Below are 19,603 nucleotides of genomic sequence, written 5' to 3' on the forward strand. Positions count from 1 at the left end.
CCAGCAGTGACAGAAAAGATCAATGGTTTCCATTAACTTTTTCTTTTTGTTCACAGGTCCTTCACTTTGAAAATGTCAAAGATGCACCTTTTAGTTTTCAGACAGTGACTTCTGATGTAAACAAACTTAGTTCTTTCTACTCCTTGAAGCTAATCAAAAAGCTCTATGTTGATAAATCTCTAAACCCATGTATGGTAAGTTATTAAAAACAACAACAACAACAACTGGTTTTGTTTCCTTTCACACTTTTAAAGCTATATACGGGATTGTAGCCTCATGGGAGCATTTAAGGGTGCTAAGGCATTTGGGGACACCTGCGCCTCAGCTGACTCTCTCCTTAATTATTTATGGGATGACTAGGGAAATACTCAGTAAAAGCCTGAGCATCTGGCAATAACTGATGCTGCCTTCAAATTTTTAGAGCAACAGATCTCACTATGTAATCTCAGACTATTGTCTGGGACCTTCACATTGTGTTTAATCATAGAATGTTTCAATGTAAGGAATGCTGGATTTGGAAGCAAAGAACTCAGGTTCAAATCTCCTTCCGTCTCTTAGGCAAATCACTTATATTCTATAAAATAATTCATTTAGATGACTCCAAAGATCTCTTTCCCCCATTTCCAAATCTATGATCCCCACATGAGAAGGATATACATATCATCTTTTGGCATTTAAAGATTTTCTGTCCATGGCTGACTGAGCTGTCAGTAAGTATTTAGTTCTGTCCCAGACTTCTTGACCCCATTTGAGATTCTCTTGGAAAAGATGCTGGAATGGTTTGCTATTTCCTTCTCCAGGTCATTTTTACTAATGGGGAAACTAAGGCAAACTTGCTTAAGTGATTTGTGCAGGGGCACAATGCTAATAAATGTCTGAGGCCAGATTTGAACTCAGAAAGCTTCCTGAATCCAGGCCAGGTATTCTACCCACTGTATAGCCTTGCAGTAAATATTAGGGCTAGTCATTGATGGTATAACAACCACTTAAACCTTCTGTTATCTGGCCTAATGCTCTCATATCATTCATGTAGCCAATGATATCAACATAATAGGGGAGAAAATCTTCATTCCATCTATTTTTACTTGCCACATTTATTTCATAAAGTCTGTCCTCTCTATTTATTTGAGCAGATAGTGTTATGAAGAATGTTTTATTGGAATGATCCAAATTTATTATTTACTATCCTTAGTGGCTTATTAATAGTATTTTTAAATTCAAACTTCAATTCAAGCTAGGTTCAATTAACTCCTATGCTATCTAGCTGTCCTAGTTTGCCAGCCTGTGGTCTAAAGTAACATTTACATAGGCTTCTTTTTATTGCAACATATTAATGCCTAAACATAATAGATGATACATATAATATATTTATTTTTGTTGAAGGTTAGAGTGCATCTTTAGGGTTTGGATGAAGTTTCCTTATGCTTTTGTTAGTTGCAAAGCACTTGGAACAGTTCCTGGAACATAGTAGGAGTTATAGAAATGCTTATTCCTTTTCCTTCCCCTTTGAGAATGGAGGTAGGAGTAACTGCCACTAGCTGCAGTGGAAACTGCTTCATTCTGGGAGCTGCAATTAAGTTCACTCTTATTATAAACTATTTAGGTGGCAACCATTATGGTAATAATTTATGAGCTATTATATGGTATACTGCAAAACATTTTGGATAGTATTTGGAGAGAAAGTTATATATCTATATCATAGATGGACTGTACTGCTACCTTGGAAGCCTATGATTCATTTTGATCAAATTCATGGAATTTGGTTTTTGCTATTTACTTTCAATTTTTAGTTTTGTTTGTGTGCTATTTACATATTTCATTAGTACTTTTGTTTCCTGTGTAGAAAAACCCAAACTTGTATATATAAATGATCAGTTTTGTCTTCTTTCTTCTTGGTCTTATCTTCCTCATCTTTTTTCCTTCCTATTTCACTTCTTTTTCTCCTCTTCTTCCAGTTATTTCTTTTTGCCTTCTTTTTTCTTCTCTTCCTTTCTTTTTTTTTCTCTGTCTTTTTCTCTTCCTCATTTTCCTTTCTTCTCTTCATTCTCCTTATCATCTTCCCCTTCTCCTCTTCCATTTTTTCCCTCCATGTCCTCTCTTTCTTGGTTCTTTTTCCTTTTCTTTCTTTTTCTCTGCCATCTTTCCTTCTTTTTATCAAATTCCCTTTCTTATCTTCCTTCCCTTCTACTTTCTTCCTCTCATTCTCTATCTACTCCTTTTCCATTCCTTTTCCTCCTCGTCTTTCTTCTTCAAAACATACAGTGTTAAAGCATTTGAAAAAAATAGTTGTGATTATTATTCCTTGATACTTCAAAAGATTTATGTTTTCATGGGTGAAGGTGGTCTCTCTACAAATGTAGATCACAAGCTTTTCACTCTTTGGTAAGCAGTTCAGTAAGTTGCTGTAATAGGCTAATAGTACACTATTTCAAAGTCCGATTCTTTTTGTACAGCAAAATAACTGTTAAGACATGTATACTTAATTTGTATTTAATTTATACTTTAACATATTTAACATGTATTGGTCAACCTGCTATCTTGGGGAGGGGATGAGGGAAAGGAGGGGAAAAATTGGAACAAAAGGTTTGGCAATTGTCAATGCTGTAAAATTACCCATGCATATAATTTGTAAATAAAAAGACTCCCCCCCCCAAAAAAAAAATAAGTTGCTGTAATTAAACAGTACCTAGTGCCCAATCTCATAGTGTTGCTTCTCCAAACACTGTTTGGGCTGGTTATCAGAAAGCAGATGCATTGTTCTTTGCTGAGTTGGTATTTAAGATCTTAGTCTGATAGGACCTGTTATGACAGAAGTACTGTTATCATATTTTCCAGGAACTGAGAGCTACCTCTATGCCACAATGAGGTATTGGACAAAGAAAGTTTTTCAGAGTTGTCCATTGTGTAGTAGAATGATTACAGTTGTGTGTGGTATGTTGACTTTATTTTTTTTAAGTAATTTATGATGAGTTTACATTGTAAAATGTGTTTTTTTCAGGAATTTGTCAGTGCCACCAAAAGGCCCTATGCAAATGAAATGGAAACTGTTGACTTTAAGGATAAACTGGAAGAAACTAAAGGCCAGATCAACAAATCTATTAAGGACCTTACAGATGGCAAGTATCTTTTAACCTAATGCTGTACCAGTGACCATATTCTGCTTTTTCTTCTGTCATCCCAAAACAACACATAGCAGATCAATTATAATTAAATACCTGTAAGAAACTTTGAGTAGTCACTTTGTTTTAGCCTCTTTTCCCAAGTAAAACCAAATGGGTTTTATATAACAATTTCCTCAGTATGAAGGTATTTTTCTTTTCATTTTCATAATATAGTATTTCTATTTCTATTTTTCCCCTTTGGGTCATCTCTCATGGTTTAAGCCTACAAGTATATAAGTCTATGTAAGATGTTAGGTTTTAGATCTGGAAAAGAACTTGAAGATCATCTAGTCCAACCATCTCCTTTTGGCACTCAGTTGTTTCTGCTGTGTCTGATTCTTTGAGTCAGTTTTCCATTTCCTTTTTAGCTCATTTTACAGAAAAGGAAACTAAGGCAGACAGGATTCAGCAACTTACACAGGATCGCACAGCTTGTAAATGTCTGAGGCTGAATTTGGACTCAGATCCTCTTGACTCCAGGTCTGGTGCTCTAACCATTGTACCACCTAGCCTCATTTTACAGATCAAATTGAGACCTGAGGAACTTAAGTCATTTGTCCAAGGTCACATAGATAGTAAATTTAAGAAGCACAATTTGAACTCAGGTTCTCTGGGTCAGTGTTCCTTACCTTCACATGTATTTAAGATAATTAAATAACCCTGTGCCAGTTCCTTTGCCTTCTGCCCCAAAAATTCACTGAAAAGAAGGGGAAAAAATAGTTTCTTTAAGACCAGATCTAGGCAGAATTATAAAGTGAGAGCAATGTGCTTTTAATCTTCAAATCTCTTCTCATATCAGCTTTACTTGTGTCTCTTTTCCTGTATTGGTACTGATGCATTTATAATCTATTGCTGCGTCATTATAACCTAATGAAAGCTCCTTGGAAGCCTACTTAGCTCTCCTACCTCTGACAGTGCTTCATAATACTATGTACTTTCCCCATTTTTCTTCCTGTTTCTTTAATTGAACATATTCCTCTTTTGGGCCCTTTAAATGCTTATGAATCTTGTATTCAGCAGAGCCTCAGTTTTCTATTTCCCCCTAGCAAGTCTTTAAATAAATCTAAAATGGTATGATTATGGGCTTCTCTTCCCAGGCAGCATATCTGTATCTTAATGAAAGCCTTTTGGAGACATATCTTTAACCCGGAGAAATAATTCTAATGATGGACATTTCAAGGATTATAGAATTTGAAGTGATGAGAGATTCTTTTAAATCAGGGAAGAGCTTTCAAATCAAATCTCATAGACTGAGGCTTATTCTGCCTTTGTGAGAAACTAACACTCTTCTTCATAAGGGTGATTTTGTGATTTGCCAGTCTGTCACACAGTATTTTTTTCCTTGTGTTTTTCCACCTCTCTACTGTGCTTTTTCTTCATTTCCTTTTAAGCAGGAATTCTTAACCTGAGACCCATGGACTCCAATGGGTCTATAGATTTTAGGGAAATAAAAAGGTAAACATTTATATACTTATTATTTTTACTAATTTCTTATTGAAAATTTGTATTTCTTTTAATTATTAATTAAAAAACCCATTATGTGAAAGGGGTAGGATGCTATACCAGATTATAAAATGGGACCATGGCCCAAAAAATGGTTAAAAACCTACTTTAAATAAAAATTTGATATAAAATTTCATAGATTTATACAGATTCAAGCATCTGTCATAGGGCAATTAAATGATTCTTCCTGTATTAGGCATAGTTACTTAGTTTGATCCTTAGAACAGTTTAACAGTTATCTTCTTCAAAGAGGTTAAATACTTTAAAATTCAGATAGACTAGGGATGACTTCTGAAGGCATACCTGTTAGCTTTCCCTTTCAGTGGACAGGGAACACTTTGGAATAGATATAGCTTACATTTATCCAGAAACAACCACCAATGAAATTAGGTCCTTAAGACAGACTGGGAAGTCAAATGTAACATTTATTTCTTGAAAATTCTTAAACTGAATTCTGTACTTAGAACATTCCTCTCACTCTCTTTTCAGTCAGTGGGTAATTTGTCATGGAATGGGGAAATGGGAATCCCATTGGAACCCTCAAGGTTTGCATCATATAGTCATGCAAGGCCAGAATAGGAAGGGTTTTTAGAGACTGCCTAATGCAATAATCCCCTCTAGACTATAACTTGACAAGCACTCATATTGACTTTGCTTCATGACCTCTGGTAAGGGAGAGCCTATTCCACTTTTGGATAGCCGGAACTACTAAGAGGCTTTCCTTTATTGTTATTCAGTCATTTCAGTTGTATCCAAACTCTTTGCAATCCTATTTGGGATTTTATTGGCAAACATACTGATTTGCCATTTTTTTCCTCCAGCGCATGTTACAGATGAGGAAAGTAAGGCAAAAGGTCATACAGTCCTTTTCCCCACTTTTCTAGGATCTTCTCCTTGAGAGATATCCCATTTCCTCAATATCCTCATATGGTTGCCCTCTTCTGGATATGTACTGAAGCTTAATCTGAAATTTGGTGTGAAGAATGGAACACAATATAATATGTGTAGTCTGACCAGGACAGATTGCAGTGGGACTATCACCATTCCTCTCTTAATGTAACCTAAAATTACATTAACTTCTTGGCTGCTGTAAAGCACTGCTGGTTCACAATGAACTTGTAGTCCTTTAGGACTTAGGAAAATAATTAGTATATAATTGTTTACCTTTTTATTTCCCCTAAAATCTATTTAAAAAAACTTAAATTGTCAAAACTAGAAATGAGGCTAGTCTGGATGGAACCATGTTGGCTCCCTGTGATAAACACTTTTTTCCTGGATGTTTACTAATCATTCTTTCTTATGATACATTCTAGAAATTTGCTAGGTCAATCTCATTAGCTTTTGTTTGTAAACTCTCTTCCCCTTTCCATTTTTATTTTGAAGAAAAAAATTGGCACAATTTTTCCTATTAGTTATGTGACATCTTTTCCTTCCTTCAAAATCTTTTGAAGACCATTTTCTCGGCAATAACAAAAAATGATATATTTTTTAGTATATTGGGATTTAGTTTGTCTGGAATTGGTAACTTGAATTTATTATTCATCTATATCTTAACACAAAATGACAAATCATGGAATCATAGAATTTGAGAGTTGGAAGAGATTACAGTGACCATTTAATTCAAATCATATGTGAAAGGTATCTCCAGTATAATTCACCTCAGTGGTTGTCCCTATTAACCACAGTTCTGTCTGTATCAGTCTAATGATCATTCACTTTGACAAAGAGAAGCAAAGTAATATTTGTGTGGTTTTGCCTTCTTCATGTCATTTACTCTATCTACCCTGTAATCTTTCACTTTAACTCAAAAAGCAATCTTTCCCTTCCCCTCACAACAAATTTTAATTGTTTTGGCTTTCTTTGATAGCCTCAGTTCACTCTGAGCTTTAGCATCACATGTGATTTGTGATTTCAGAGCTTGAAGTAGCTTTAAACATTATTTAATCCAACTCTTTTATTTGAAATATGAAAAAAGAGACTGATAAGAAAATGATTTGCCCAAATGCCACACAGAGAATCCAAGTCAGAAGTGTGATTTAAATTCAGGTTTTCTGGCTCCCACCTCAACTTCTTCCCATGTACAGTTCTTTTATGCATGGCATTGTTTATGTCCTTTGCCTCCTGCTTCCCTGAATCCCTGATTAGTAAAGATGCCTGCTGCTTCTATGCTAATGTGTAAGCAAGGAAGTCTTGCTATATTGCTTGTCTTTCCTCAAAGAGATTTTCTCAGCCAGTTAAGTGGAAATTTTGAGCATATTGTATGCTTCCTCTCCCATTCCCACCCCTCAAAATCATGGACATCCTACTCAAGATTGTCTGAGGAAGAAGGTAGAAGTATCATAAACTCCCCTTTCATAAACCTATAGGTAAATAATGTCAAATTTGGAAAATTCATTTTGTGAAATTTGTATGGGTTTAAAAAATATCTTTTCAGGCCATTTTGAGAATTTGTTGACTGAGGACAATGTAAATGATCAAACCAAGATCCTTGTGGTGAATGCAGCCTATTTCATAGGAAAATGGATGAAGAAGTTTCCTGAATCTGAAACAAAAGAATGTCCATTTAGAATCAACAAGGTTTGTGCTCCAATATTATGTGTTAATTATCAAAAGCTGAACTGGGGGAGATTTTTATAGGATTTATATTTCAGTGGGGGAAGTGCCATACAGTTATAACCTCGTAGAAAAGGACCCAAATTAACTGGAACTTTAAAAATATAATAATTCTTCAGATTATAATGAACTACTGGTACACCTATATTTTAAGCCTTGACTTTGGATTTTGCCACTATCAGTCACTGATATTTTGAATGCCTTTGTTCATCTATGAAATGGGAGTAGTCTTATTTTGATTTGTAAAATAGCTGAACCATTTGACAAATATAAGATGTAGGTGTCATATGTGGCTGGAATAGTTATATATCTAAAACATATCCTCCCCCAGCTTTATCCAAAGGAAATTTTAATTCCTGTTAGAAAGGAAAGCAGGAAGTTGAATCTGGAGATTGGTCACTACTCTGATATCCTTAGAGAGAACGGATACTGGACTTGAATTACTTCTTTCTTTTCCCTTAAATATTATTAGTCTAAGTGATGTAATTTTTAGGTTCAATCTACATTCTTGTTTGATATATCTAAAAGGATAAATGATTACTCCAAACTTTATAGCCAAGGCTTGACTCCCTTCTCATCAAATGTTAAGTCCACAATGAATACATATAGTAAATAGCAAATAAATCTATTTATACAAGTCAGTAGCAAAACAGAAATCAGAGAGGATACATAGGAAAATGTGTATATGTATTTATGTATATGTGTGTATATATATGTATGTATGAGGGAAAAGGGTACACACACACACATACACACACACACACACTTACTGGACAATACACACAGTAAATGAGTTTTCCCATTGGGAAGAGGGTAACTCAACTCAACTAAGAGAGAGAGAATCCCTGATTTTACCTCAAGGGAAATTCTCTAAAGTCTCCAGAGCAGCAAACTATGGATTTGATGGACGCTGTTAGTTCTTATGTCAGCTTCTTCCTGAAGTTCTTCTCTCTTCATGGTCTTGAAGAGAGATTGGAGTCTTGGACAATTTTTATATCCATCCTGGAAGCTGGAAGAATCCAAGAGAAAGAAGAGAACTGAATTTATCTTCTATCTTGCTCTTGTCAATTCCATGCTGCCCTTTACACAGGTCTGGGGCATGAATCTCTACAAATGAGGAAAGAGTCTCCTATCAGTGGGCTCTGGGGTGGGTGACCTTTAAAAAAAGACATTAAAAGGCATATAAACATTTCTATTTTTATCAAAGGTAAGTATGTGTCTGAGGCTAAAGAGTAGATTTGAAATCAAGACCAAAATGCAAGGAACATCTGAGAGGTAACCTTAAGAACATAATTTACTTTTTTTTCCTTATTTGGGAAATCAGTATAGTGATACCTGATAGCTACTAGAATACAAGGCTAATAGCTAATAGCAAATAATTACTCAGTTACATTTGTAAAATAATTAACCAAGAACATAAATGTAGTTATTTCTCACAAAAAAGATCGGGGACCTCGGCTTAGACAATATCAGTGGTACAGATTATAGGGAAGAATATCTGCTTACTCTTTCACCAAAGATGGGGTGCCTGATATGCCAGAGGAGAAAAAACCCAACTTTTTTCTAAGTCTTTATAAACAAATCCCCCATTTTTCAAAATGTTTAGTGAATTATGTTTTTATTATTTCCTTTCATTCTGAGATGTGAGGGTACTGAACTTTAACAAATCTTGTTGTGAGTTAGGGAGATCGTGTAGTGACTCAAAAGTCAGCAGAATATAGGGAGAGAGAGAGCATTGGAGTAGAAGTCATAAGACATGGATTCGAAAGGAAGTAAGGAAAAAAAGCAGTTATTAAGCATCTTCTATACGTCAGAACCTATGCTATCTTATTTGATTCTTACCATTTTACTACAGTTGTAGAAACTGGCAAGTTCATGGTGTGATTTAGTTAAATCGTTTGGTTTCTCTGGACTTCAATATTCTCTTCTGAAAATAAAATCATTGAACTGTGTGATCTTTAAGAATCCTTTGAAGATCTATCAGATTCTATGTGTTATAACCTTAGTGTTAGTTGGATTCCTAATGAAGCAAGTTCTTACAGCATGCAGCCACTCCCATCTTGTGTGGGATTATCATTGAGCTGTTTATTGGTTCTCTCATCTAAGGAGGTTACTAGAAACATTTTTGCAAAAAAAAAAAAAAAAAAAAAAAAAAAAAAAATCCTGTATGTCTTTTTTTTCCCATTTAAATTCAAACCTGCCATTAAATGGCACACCTTAGCAGGAATGTCAGTCATAAGCTTAAAGAAACAAATTATAATTAGACTGTAATGGAGGGAGAGGTAGAAGAGGGAGAGGTCAGAACATCCTTGGCTTTTTTTTCTCAAATCTCCATGGACTTTCCAGTTTTGAATTGTCAAAAATATGAACGAATACTCTTTGAGATGAGGAAAAACCTTAGCACTCCAGCTTTCTCATTTATTAAATTTTAAAACTTCAAGCTGGATCCAGGCCTGATATCCTGTCTCTGTGAACAGACTTAATAAGGGACTAGAATGTCAGTGATGGTTCTCTGTTTCCCTTAATAGGGCAATAAAATGTCATTGGAAGACTCTAGTGATGCTTTCTTCCTGAGGACAGCAGAAGCTATTACTTTCCTGTGATTGCTTGGATTTCTGTCAGTCCTTGCACTTTTGAGTCACATTATTAAAGCTTTTCTCACATCTTATGCCATCTCCTTCAAGGCTTGCCCTAAATTTTTGAAGCTATTTATGAGTAGTTTAGTACATCTGGCTATTCCTACATAGGTGACCCAAATTCAGTTCTGGCATATGAAATAAATGAAGCTTTTGGGAAACCATAACTTTATCTAAATTTAGGGTTTGTCAATTATTTAACTGGATAGAGATCTTAAAATTGAAGTTTAATCCCTGACCCATTTTAAGTATAATAAGTCCAGGGAAAGAACTTGGTCATCTACTTTAACCATCCTGATTGTAGAGTTTTCTGGTCATATGAAGAAAGGGAAGGAAGTGACTGCCTTCCAGTGATTTGGAAATGGCCTGTGAATATCTTTCCTGATGACTTAACATGGACACTGAATTATTTTATCAGTAAAATTCCAAACCTTTCAAAAGGCAATGCCTTAGTGGGAAGGCTGAATCACTGAGCTATCAATTCCTTATTCCATAGTTTGAATTAAATGATCACAAATTAACTAGAGAAGGATAGTTCTAAAGACTGATAATTTTTGATGATGATGATGATGATGATGATGATGAGAGAGAGAGAGAGAGAAAGAGAGAGAGAGAGAGAGAGAGAGAGAGAGAGTGTGTGTGTGTGTGTGTGTGTGTATAGGAGAATGGAGCAAGGAAAAAGATATATGGAAATGATGTATTTTTCATAAATCAAAGCATATTAGAGCTGGAAGATATCTTAGAGACCTTTTAATTCATATTTTGCAGAGGAACAAAAGTGAGTTCCTTAGAAGTTTAAGTGATTCACTCAAGTTATTCATTTAGTTTATGAGTTTAATGGTTGTGCTGAGAATAGAATCTGGGTTTTGGTTCCTAATCTAATATTCTTTTCTACTACACCATATGATAAGGGAATAGTAGGAAGGAATACTTTTTTAAAGAAGGAAACAGATGAGCAAACAAACTAGCTATTGTTGGCCAGAGCCAACCACATTTAGTGGTTTCCAGAAGGAATGCAATCAGAAGGTTTAGCATCAAGCTACTCTAGTTTCCAAGGAAATTCTTTTGCAAAATATTTATTAAAAAAACATGAAATTTTGAATTATTATTGGCATTCAAATTAGTTCCATCAGAAATAATGGAAGAAAAAGCAGCATAGCATTAATAGAGAGAAAAAAGTAGAAAATGACCTAGGAGTAAAGAGCCTGGGGATTTTATTCTTAGCACAGAAAGCATTAAACTATATGATCTTGAATAAGAAATGTTATCTCCATGAACTTCGGTTTCTGGGTATGTGAAAATGAAATTTGGACTAAACAAGGGGTTATTAAACTGTGATCTTCAAAGCATTTACATCTTAATAAATAAAATAAGTCCTAGTTTGACTTACTAAGTGAGGTTTAAATGTTCTGTGGAGTTTTAAGGCAACAGTCTTATTTGGAAGTAGATAGAAAGGCTATCATCTTGTTTTTAAGTCTCTAATAAAGGCAAATTAATTTGTGTACCTATGCTGTTTTTCCTGATTGTGGCAAAAACCTACATGTTTCCTGTGTTTTATAGACAGACACCAAACCAGTACAAATGATGAATATAGAAGCTACGTTTTGTATGGGCAACATCAAAGACATGAACTGCAAGATCATAGAACTTCCCTTTCAAAACAAGCACCTAAGCATGCTCATTTTACTACCAAAAGATATAGAGGATGATTCAACTGGATTGGAAAAGGTATGGAATATAGGTGATGATTTTTTATATATATAATAACTATATTGTAATGGGAAAAATAGTGAACTAAACCATTTGGGGATTTGATGACACCTATGTTGTCTTGATGGGGAGCAACTTAATAGCTCAGTGGATAGAGTCCCAGAATAGGAGTCAGGGAGACTTATCTTTCTGAATTCAGATATGGCCTCAGATGCAACCATGGGCAAGTCACCTAAGAGTATTTGCTTTGTTTTCTCATCTGTATAATGAACTAGAGAAGGAAATGGCAAAACACTCCATTATCTTTGCTAAGAAAACTCTATCATCTCAATTTATTCTTTTATGTCTACTTAGATGTGCATATATTATTTTTATTAGTTGACTGTAAATTCCACGAGGTCAGGGACAGTGTTGTGGTTTTTTATTTGTATCTCTAGTTCCTTTCCCAGTTCCTGGCATATAATAGGTATTTAATGAGTATTTATTAATTGATAGGTCATTTTCATGTTTGAGATTGAGGTAAAGAAGGATTTTTTTTCCTTTTATACTCCTTGGTAATAAAATACTTTGCTTTTTTTTTTCCTTCTTTTAGGTTGAGAAAGAGCTCAGCCCTGAGACTCTGCAGGAGTGGACCAATCCCAGTACGATGGCTAGCACTAAAGTGAAACTTTCAATGCCCAAATTTAAGGTGGAAAAAATTATTGACCCTAAAACAGATCTGGAGAGCCTTGGAATGAAAAATGTCTTTGATGAAAGTACAAGTGATTTCTCAGGGCTGTCAGAAACTAAGGGAGTGGCTTTGTCTAATGTCATCCACAAAGCCTGTTTAGAAATAACAGAAGATGGTGGTGATTCTATAGAAGTACCAGGATCTCGAATCCTGCAACATAAAGATGAATTTAATGCTGACCATCCATTTATTTATATCATCAGGCACAACAAAACACGCAATATCATTTTCTTTGGAAAATTCTGTTCTCCTTAATCAACCCTATCTCTTTTACATAGGTACAGGTTTCTATAAACTTTTCACCCAGAGAATTACTTTCTAACTTTGGCATATTATTAATATTTTTGGAGCAGGGAGCAATAAATACTTTTCATATTCAGTCATCACATAGAATACCCCTCTTTTTTAAAACTATTTTTTATTTCACTCCTTTCTCAATAAAAAGAGAACAGGGTGAATTTTTTAGCAAAAAATATAAATATACATATTTATTTGATAATTATTTTTTTAGGGACTACTCTCAAACATGTCAGAGAAGTCACCTACAGGGGATGAGTTTCCACCATTGGTCTTTCAGATGCAGCAAAGGCTAGTTCTAGGGGCAGATTTGGGTGGAGTGAAAGATTTCATGTATTGTGATTAACTAATGTTAGTATAGAGGGCTGGGAATACAGGGATCTGTGGCAAACTGTAGAAGCCATACAAAATTGAAACTTGACCAATTTTTATCATTAGGTTCAGTTCTGCTTAGTGATTCTAACTAGAGCATAAAGCAGTCTGTTTTTGTAGCAGGAGTTAGACTATAAGCTCTGATGAGAAGATCAGATCTACTCAGAAAGTGAACTCTTTATTAGAGTGTTATCTAGTTGGTGCTGTGCACACCAAAAAATAGCTGTGGATTCCAGCTAACAAACAAAATAGTTTTGGACACCTGATGTCAGGTTCCTTCAATGCTTGTAATCACTTGTAATTAAAAATAAAAAGACTTTTTGAGATTGGGAAGAAAAAGGACTGGAAATTGGTCTCGTCTAGCATGATGTTGGGAAAACAAGGGGAACTTGGTAGGTTTTTGCAGAATAAAACAAATAATTAAAGGGCTCTTGACTCTACCATTTTATAATTTTTCTAATTCAAGGATCTGATTTAATGAAGGTTTAGTTGGGATTTGGAATCAATGGGGTATTTGTAAAGCAAATCTGTTAAGTTACTAGAACAATATACATCCATCTGTTAATTCTGGACAAAATATGATTTCCTTGACTAATGGGTTCCTTTGTGAGTGGGATCCTCTGTTGAGTGTCCTATAAATAGGTTTAATTTTCATCTCCATTTTCTTGCTGCATTTGTTTGGTATTGAGTTCACCTTATCCTATTCAGAATAAAAATGTTATTAAATTAAATGTCTATTTTTTTTCCTTGCCTTCCATTTATTCTGTGATTTTACATAATATTCTCTTTTTAAATATCACAATCAAGCTTTAATGTACGGGAAAAATAAATAGGAATATCAATGATGAAGAGAGGTCCAACTCTCTAAATTTCCAGATATGAAACTTTGAGGCTCAAATGAGCATTTGAGAATTGGAAGGAACTTTGATGACTACACAGTCCAATCTGTATATGAAAATAATTCCTACCTGACAGGTAGTTCAAGCTCTGCTTGAAGGCCTCCAAGGAAGAGAGGATCCATTGCTGCTCTAGTTTCTAGCTAGGAAGTTTTTCCTGTTGTGAAGTCAAAAGAGTCCCTTTGTATTTTCTGTGAACTTTCTCTACCATGCCCTCTGGGGCCAAATAGAACAAATCTAATCCTTTTTCTACATGACAGTCCTTTAGATACTTAGTATACTCAGGACATATTTATATGTTCTTTGAGTCTTTCCTTCTCCCCTCCCCTCCCAGGCCTAAGTAACCCCATTTTCTTCATCATTCTCTAATGATATGGACTTAAGACCTTGACCTATCCTGGATGCTAAGGTTCTCACAGCTTCCATGTACCAGATCCTTTTTCTTTTCCTTCACCCCACCATACACTCCCTGCATCCCCCAAACCCTCTTCAAGTTCCACTTTTTTATCCCCAATCAATCTTAGTTTTAAATATAGAGGAAAGGGAAGAAAACAAAATAGGATACTCTATGATGTTTTCATCCACTGAGATGGGATAAAATAAGAAGGCCTGCAAAGTAGCCCTGGAATCCCTTTCTATCTCAAGCTCTGAAAAAAAAAATTTTTTAAATAACAAATTATGTTTCACTTTTCAAGAAGATTACTTTTTTTTTTTTTTTTTACTATGAATTAGTTTCTGCACCATCTTATATTTTAATTATGATGCCCTTAGAAACAATTATTGTCTTGTGGTATAAAAAGAAATAGAACTGATTCTGGAATTAGAGGCTCTGGGTTCAAATCCCATCCCTGGCACTTGTGCAATCTAGGGTTAAAAGACATTTCATCTTTTTTTTTTTTTTTTTAAGACATTTAATCTTATTAGCTTTGTTTCCTCATCAGTAAATGAGATGCCTGTATGATGTAACTTTTGTTGCCGTTTAATGGGGGAAATATGTTTTCAGATCAGCCCATTGGGGCATGAAAATTAAGTTTGACAATTTCACATTGTATTGATTCCTATCAAAGGTAATTATAGCTCACCATAAGTAGGCATATCCATTTGGAAGAAGTTCCTCCTCTCTGATTCCATACTTAGTTTTAAGATGACTGGCCTTTCTGATACCCATTCCTTTTAATCAAAATTCTCTATACAGGTGGAGGCAGGTTTTAGCTTGGGGAACTTTGTGAAAAACTATAAATTCTCTGGAATAACTGGATGCCTATGTTGCCTAAATTGAAGGCAGGCCATACCCCATTTCCACATTTATTCATAGAAAAAATTAATGAGGAAACCAATAGACCTTTTTCTCTGCTTGGTAACAAACAAATATAAGAACAGCAGGGAAAATGAATATCTGAATAAAACAATGTGACTGCTTACTGATAGCAGTGGATCTGGGGAGTATTGCTATTGTTATGACTGTTGATCTTTTTTTCAATCTGCATGCATTTATTAAGGGCTTACTTTTTTTTTTTTTTTCAGTCAGTGGGTTAGATTCTGGAAATACAAAATCATAAATGAAAATCTTTTCCCTGAAGAAGTTTATATTCCATCATCAAAAAATTAATGATAATCTACTATATTTGAGGTCTTGAGATAAAATTATGTAGAATTTATAAAGAGGTATGTGACAAGACTCCTGACTTCAAGAAGTTGATAATTAAAAAAAAATGTTAAAAATCAATACAATCTAAGATAATAAAGCACTGAATTGCAGAATCTTAAGAATTAGGAGCTTAGAGGTGATTTAGTTTAACTCATGGATGATCAAGAATCTCTCTATAACATATCCAATAAGTAATAAAGAAGCTTTTAGTTGACGATGAGGGGTCATCCATTTGCATAACTCTAGTTGTTATAGTTTTTCTTGACAGTAAGGCTAAATTTATTTCTTTGTAATTTCTTTGTAATTTCCAATTAGTGCTCCTCATTCTATCTTCTGGGACAAATTTAATTCCTTTTTCATATGACATTATCTGTCATGTCCTCCTTCCTTCCCCTGGGTCATTCTTTTCTTTTTTCAGAGTAAATACTCATCTAGAAATTCCTACAATTGAATCTTGTAAGCATAATTTTGAGGCCCTTCACTAACCCTTTTCTCCATCCTCGCCTATTTACCAAAATGTAGTGTATGGAAATGAACACAATACTCCAGACATAGCTAAAGCATTTGGACATTGTCTCTTAACCCATCCCATGGTTACATTAAGTTGTTACACTCTAAAATCACCAGATCTTTGTCATACAAACCATTCTCTAGTCCTGATTTCCTCATAAGTTTTAGAAACGTGAGACTTCACACCTACACCTTTTATATTTTGTCTTATAAGATTTGACTCTGAGACCCATCAATACTTTTTGAATTCTGATGCAATGTTTGCTATTCCTCTCAGATTTGTATTAACAGTAAATTGGATAAATGTATCATCTGTGACTTTGTCACTATTATAATGACCAAGATCATGGGACATAACCCAAAGCAAGAGACCATCTTTACTCAGCTCCCATACCATAAAGCCAACTCTGCCTTAAAAAAAAAAATGTTTACAAAAGTCAGAATACTATAATATATATGCCATGTGTACTAAACAATTTATAGTATTACTTTTTGAAATCAAAAACTGGAAAGAATGTAGATTCCCATCAAATGGGAAAATTGCTATACAAATTGTGGTTTATGGAAATAATGGAATATTACTGTGACATAATAAAAAGAAATAGTAGAGAACTAGTAAACATGGGAGACTGAGAGAAATGAGACAAGACATAAAAAGGGTTACAGAGCAGAAAATAAAACTTAGAAAAAAAACAAAATACACGACTTTAATAATGGAAATGAAGTTGAAAATAAAATTCAGCTTAATTCAGATGAAGTGCAGTAATGACCATGGAGAACATATAATTAGACACAGTTCTCTCAAACAAGACACTGGGGACTATAAGAACAGAATCTTGCATATTCTTGGAGCCATGGTTGTTATGTTAGACAATTTTGTTTAATTGCTTTTCTTTGTTATAAGAGTTTTATATTGGGGATGAGGTGGGGTAGAGTATGTTGAGGAAAAGATTGAATTTTTTTTTTTAAGACATTAAGAAAATTTTTAAAAAATGATAGCTGTGGTCAGGAAAGGCTTGGAATTGGTAAACCAACGTAGCTAGAGTGCCATCTAGTGAGATCAGGGATATTTCACCTGATAATCGTTTGTATTCGATTCATTGAACTGCTCTACTTTATTCTCCAGATGACAGGAGGATGTCATTTGAGGCATGTATTTGAAATGGCATTTGAGAGTTGTATTTGAATTCCCCAACGTTTTGAACTACATATTCAGAAATGCCTTAACATTTATCGGCCTTTTATAGATTAATAAATTAGATCAAAGTCCTTTGAATCTGAAGAAAATAAAATTCAGAATGAGACTTCAGGCAAGTCATTTCATTGGGTCCTCAGTTTCTTCATTTTTAAAATGAGAAGTTTGAATTATATTAACTCCCAAGTTTTCTTCTAGTTCCCATTCTATGATCCTATGTGTAAGGCAGAATATCTACCGTTAATTGAATGGTTATATATAATGTAAAAAGCCCCAAATAGGAACATAGATCTAGACTTGGAAGATGAAAACTATTTAATTTAACCCCTTCATCTTATAAAAGAAGAAATCGACCTCTTGGGGAGATTAAAATGGGAGATCTGGATCTACACCTTAGCTATTATCACTTATAAAACATTTAATCTCTGTAAGCTTATTTCCACAATGGTAAAATGAGAGTGTCATACTCTCTCAAAGCTTCTTTTCAGCTCTGTTCTATGATCCTGTAATACAGAAAATTCATTGTTTATAAGTGCAATTGCAAGAAGCAGATTTTAGAATTCAGGTGTCTGGGTTTCACAGCATAAAATGAGAAGTAAATGTATTCTGTATGGATTCAGTTTTCCAACTGAAGGACACAGGCTAGTTAGGTCCTTAAAGAACAAGAGTTCTTTTCTTGATGTTCTATGGGTAATCCTGAGTGGACAGAGTTTCTGGTCCTATCATTCATGAGCTCCCATATTATATGCTTTCAAACACTGAAAAAGATAGATGCTACAAAATATTTTCCCAAATCACAGGTATACTCTCCTGCTTGCATATGCAGTCCCTTTGAAAAGTGAATTCAAATTTAAAGCACAAGGTAGTGAGACACATATATAGAGAACATGTGAGACTGAGGGAAATTTCATGACCTCCTATCTTGGGAGTCTTTTTCTCCCTTTATGGAGAATGTGTGTTCATAATCCTTCCTGTATCTCCTGCTTAATCTTGAGTCTGCCCTGGAATTGTGTAGTAGTTAGGGAGGGAGGGAAAAACAATTTGTAACTCAAAATCTTACAAAAATGAAATAATTACATGTTTTATATGTAATTGGAAAAAAAAAAAACATAAGTAGCAGGGTCTGTATCTTTCAAATTAATTGTATCTCCACCATTTATCAATGGACCTAGCTCAAAGTAATTGCTTGATAAATATTTTTATTTTTTTCATTTCTTCATTAAGAAATCAATGTGTATATATAGAGAATTCAATGATCAACTTAGATTTAAAAAAATTAAATAAGATGGAATCAAGTCCAGATAACAGAGAATAAATATAAAAACGTAGTATAATCCTATAGAAAGAGTATCAGGAATGTTAAAGTTCAAATGAGTTGAGGCTGGGAAAAAAAGCTTAGAATAACAAAAAAACACTGATTTAAAAAAAAAGTATCAAAGAAGGGTACAACATTTCAGTGGAGTAGTTGGGGGTGGGGAATATGATAATTAATGTAACCTTTTTATCCTTCCTTTAAGCCTCTTATATCTTCTCTTCCACCAGCTCTCTCAGCTGAGATCCTCTCATATTTTTATAGAAAAAAAATTGAGGCAGTCCACCATGAACTTTATTTTCTTCATTCTTTCTCATTTATCACCCAGAAGTCTTCTGTCACTACATCCTCCTTCACCCCATCTTATATGAGGAAGTAGCCTAACTCCTTACTAAAGTTAACCCCTTACTTGTTCAACCAATCCCATTCCATTCCATCTCCTCCAATAGAGATTGCCTTCTCTGTAATTCTCATTCTTTCACTTATTTTCAATCTCTTCCTTTCTAATGGCTCATTTCCTACTGTCTATGGATGTTCCCATGTCTCTCCCATTATGAAAAATTCCTCATTTGATCCTTCTATCCCCACTTACTATAGTTCTAAATCTCTTTATTCCTAAACTCCTCAAAAAGGCCTTCTAAATAGGTGCCTCTACTTCCTTTCCTTTTACTCTCTTCTTGACTCCTGACAATCTGATTTTGGACCTTAATCACTGCATGGAAACTGCTCTCTCCAAAATTACCAATGATTTACTTGCTGAATCCAAAAACCTTTTCTTATTCCTTATTTTCCTTGACCTTTCTGCAACCTTTCAATCTGTTCATCATTCTCTCTTCCAACTACTTTTCAGACATCTGAAACTAGATGTCCAATAGGCAGCTTAAACTCTATGTCCAAAGTAAAACTTATTATCTTTCCTCACTATTTTCTCTATTACTGTAGAAGTCAACACAATCCTCTCAGTCTCTCAGGTTTACAATCTAGGTATCATTCTAGATTTCTTACTATTTCTCATCTTCT

At 34.4% G+C, this 19,603-nt stretch overlaps 1 protein-coding gene across 1 annotated transcript in view; it reads left to right on the plus strand.

Annotated features, from left to right (window-relative positions):
• The window catches only part of SERPINB5 (serpin family B member 5), a 40,403-nt gene extending 26,646 nt beyond the window's left edge, over positions 1 to 13,757 (plus strand). The window contains exons 3-7 of the mRNA XM_031946180.1: positions 57 to 194; positions 2,999 to 3,116; positions 7,099 to 7,241; positions 11,474 to 11,641; positions 12,216 to 13,757. Coding sequence (XP_031802040.1) covers positions 57 to 194; positions 2,999 to 3,116; positions 7,099 to 7,241; positions 11,474 to 11,641; positions 12,216 to 12,608 — 960 coding nt within the window. The 3' untranslated portion in view covers positions 12,609 to 13,757. The remainder of the gene's footprint in view (positions 1 to 56; positions 195 to 2,998; positions 3,117 to 7,098; positions 7,242 to 11,473; positions 11,642 to 12,215) is intronic.
• Positions 13,758 to 19,603: the final 5,846 nt, after the last annotated feature.

This window comes from Sarcophilus harrisii, chromosome 1, assembly GCF_902635505.1.
Source record: "Sarcophilus harrisii chromosome 1, mSarHar1.11, whole genome shotgun sequence".
Taxonomy (NCBI): Eukaryota; Metazoa; Chordata; class Mammalia; order Dasyuromorphia; family Dasyuridae; genus Sarcophilus; species Sarcophilus harrisii.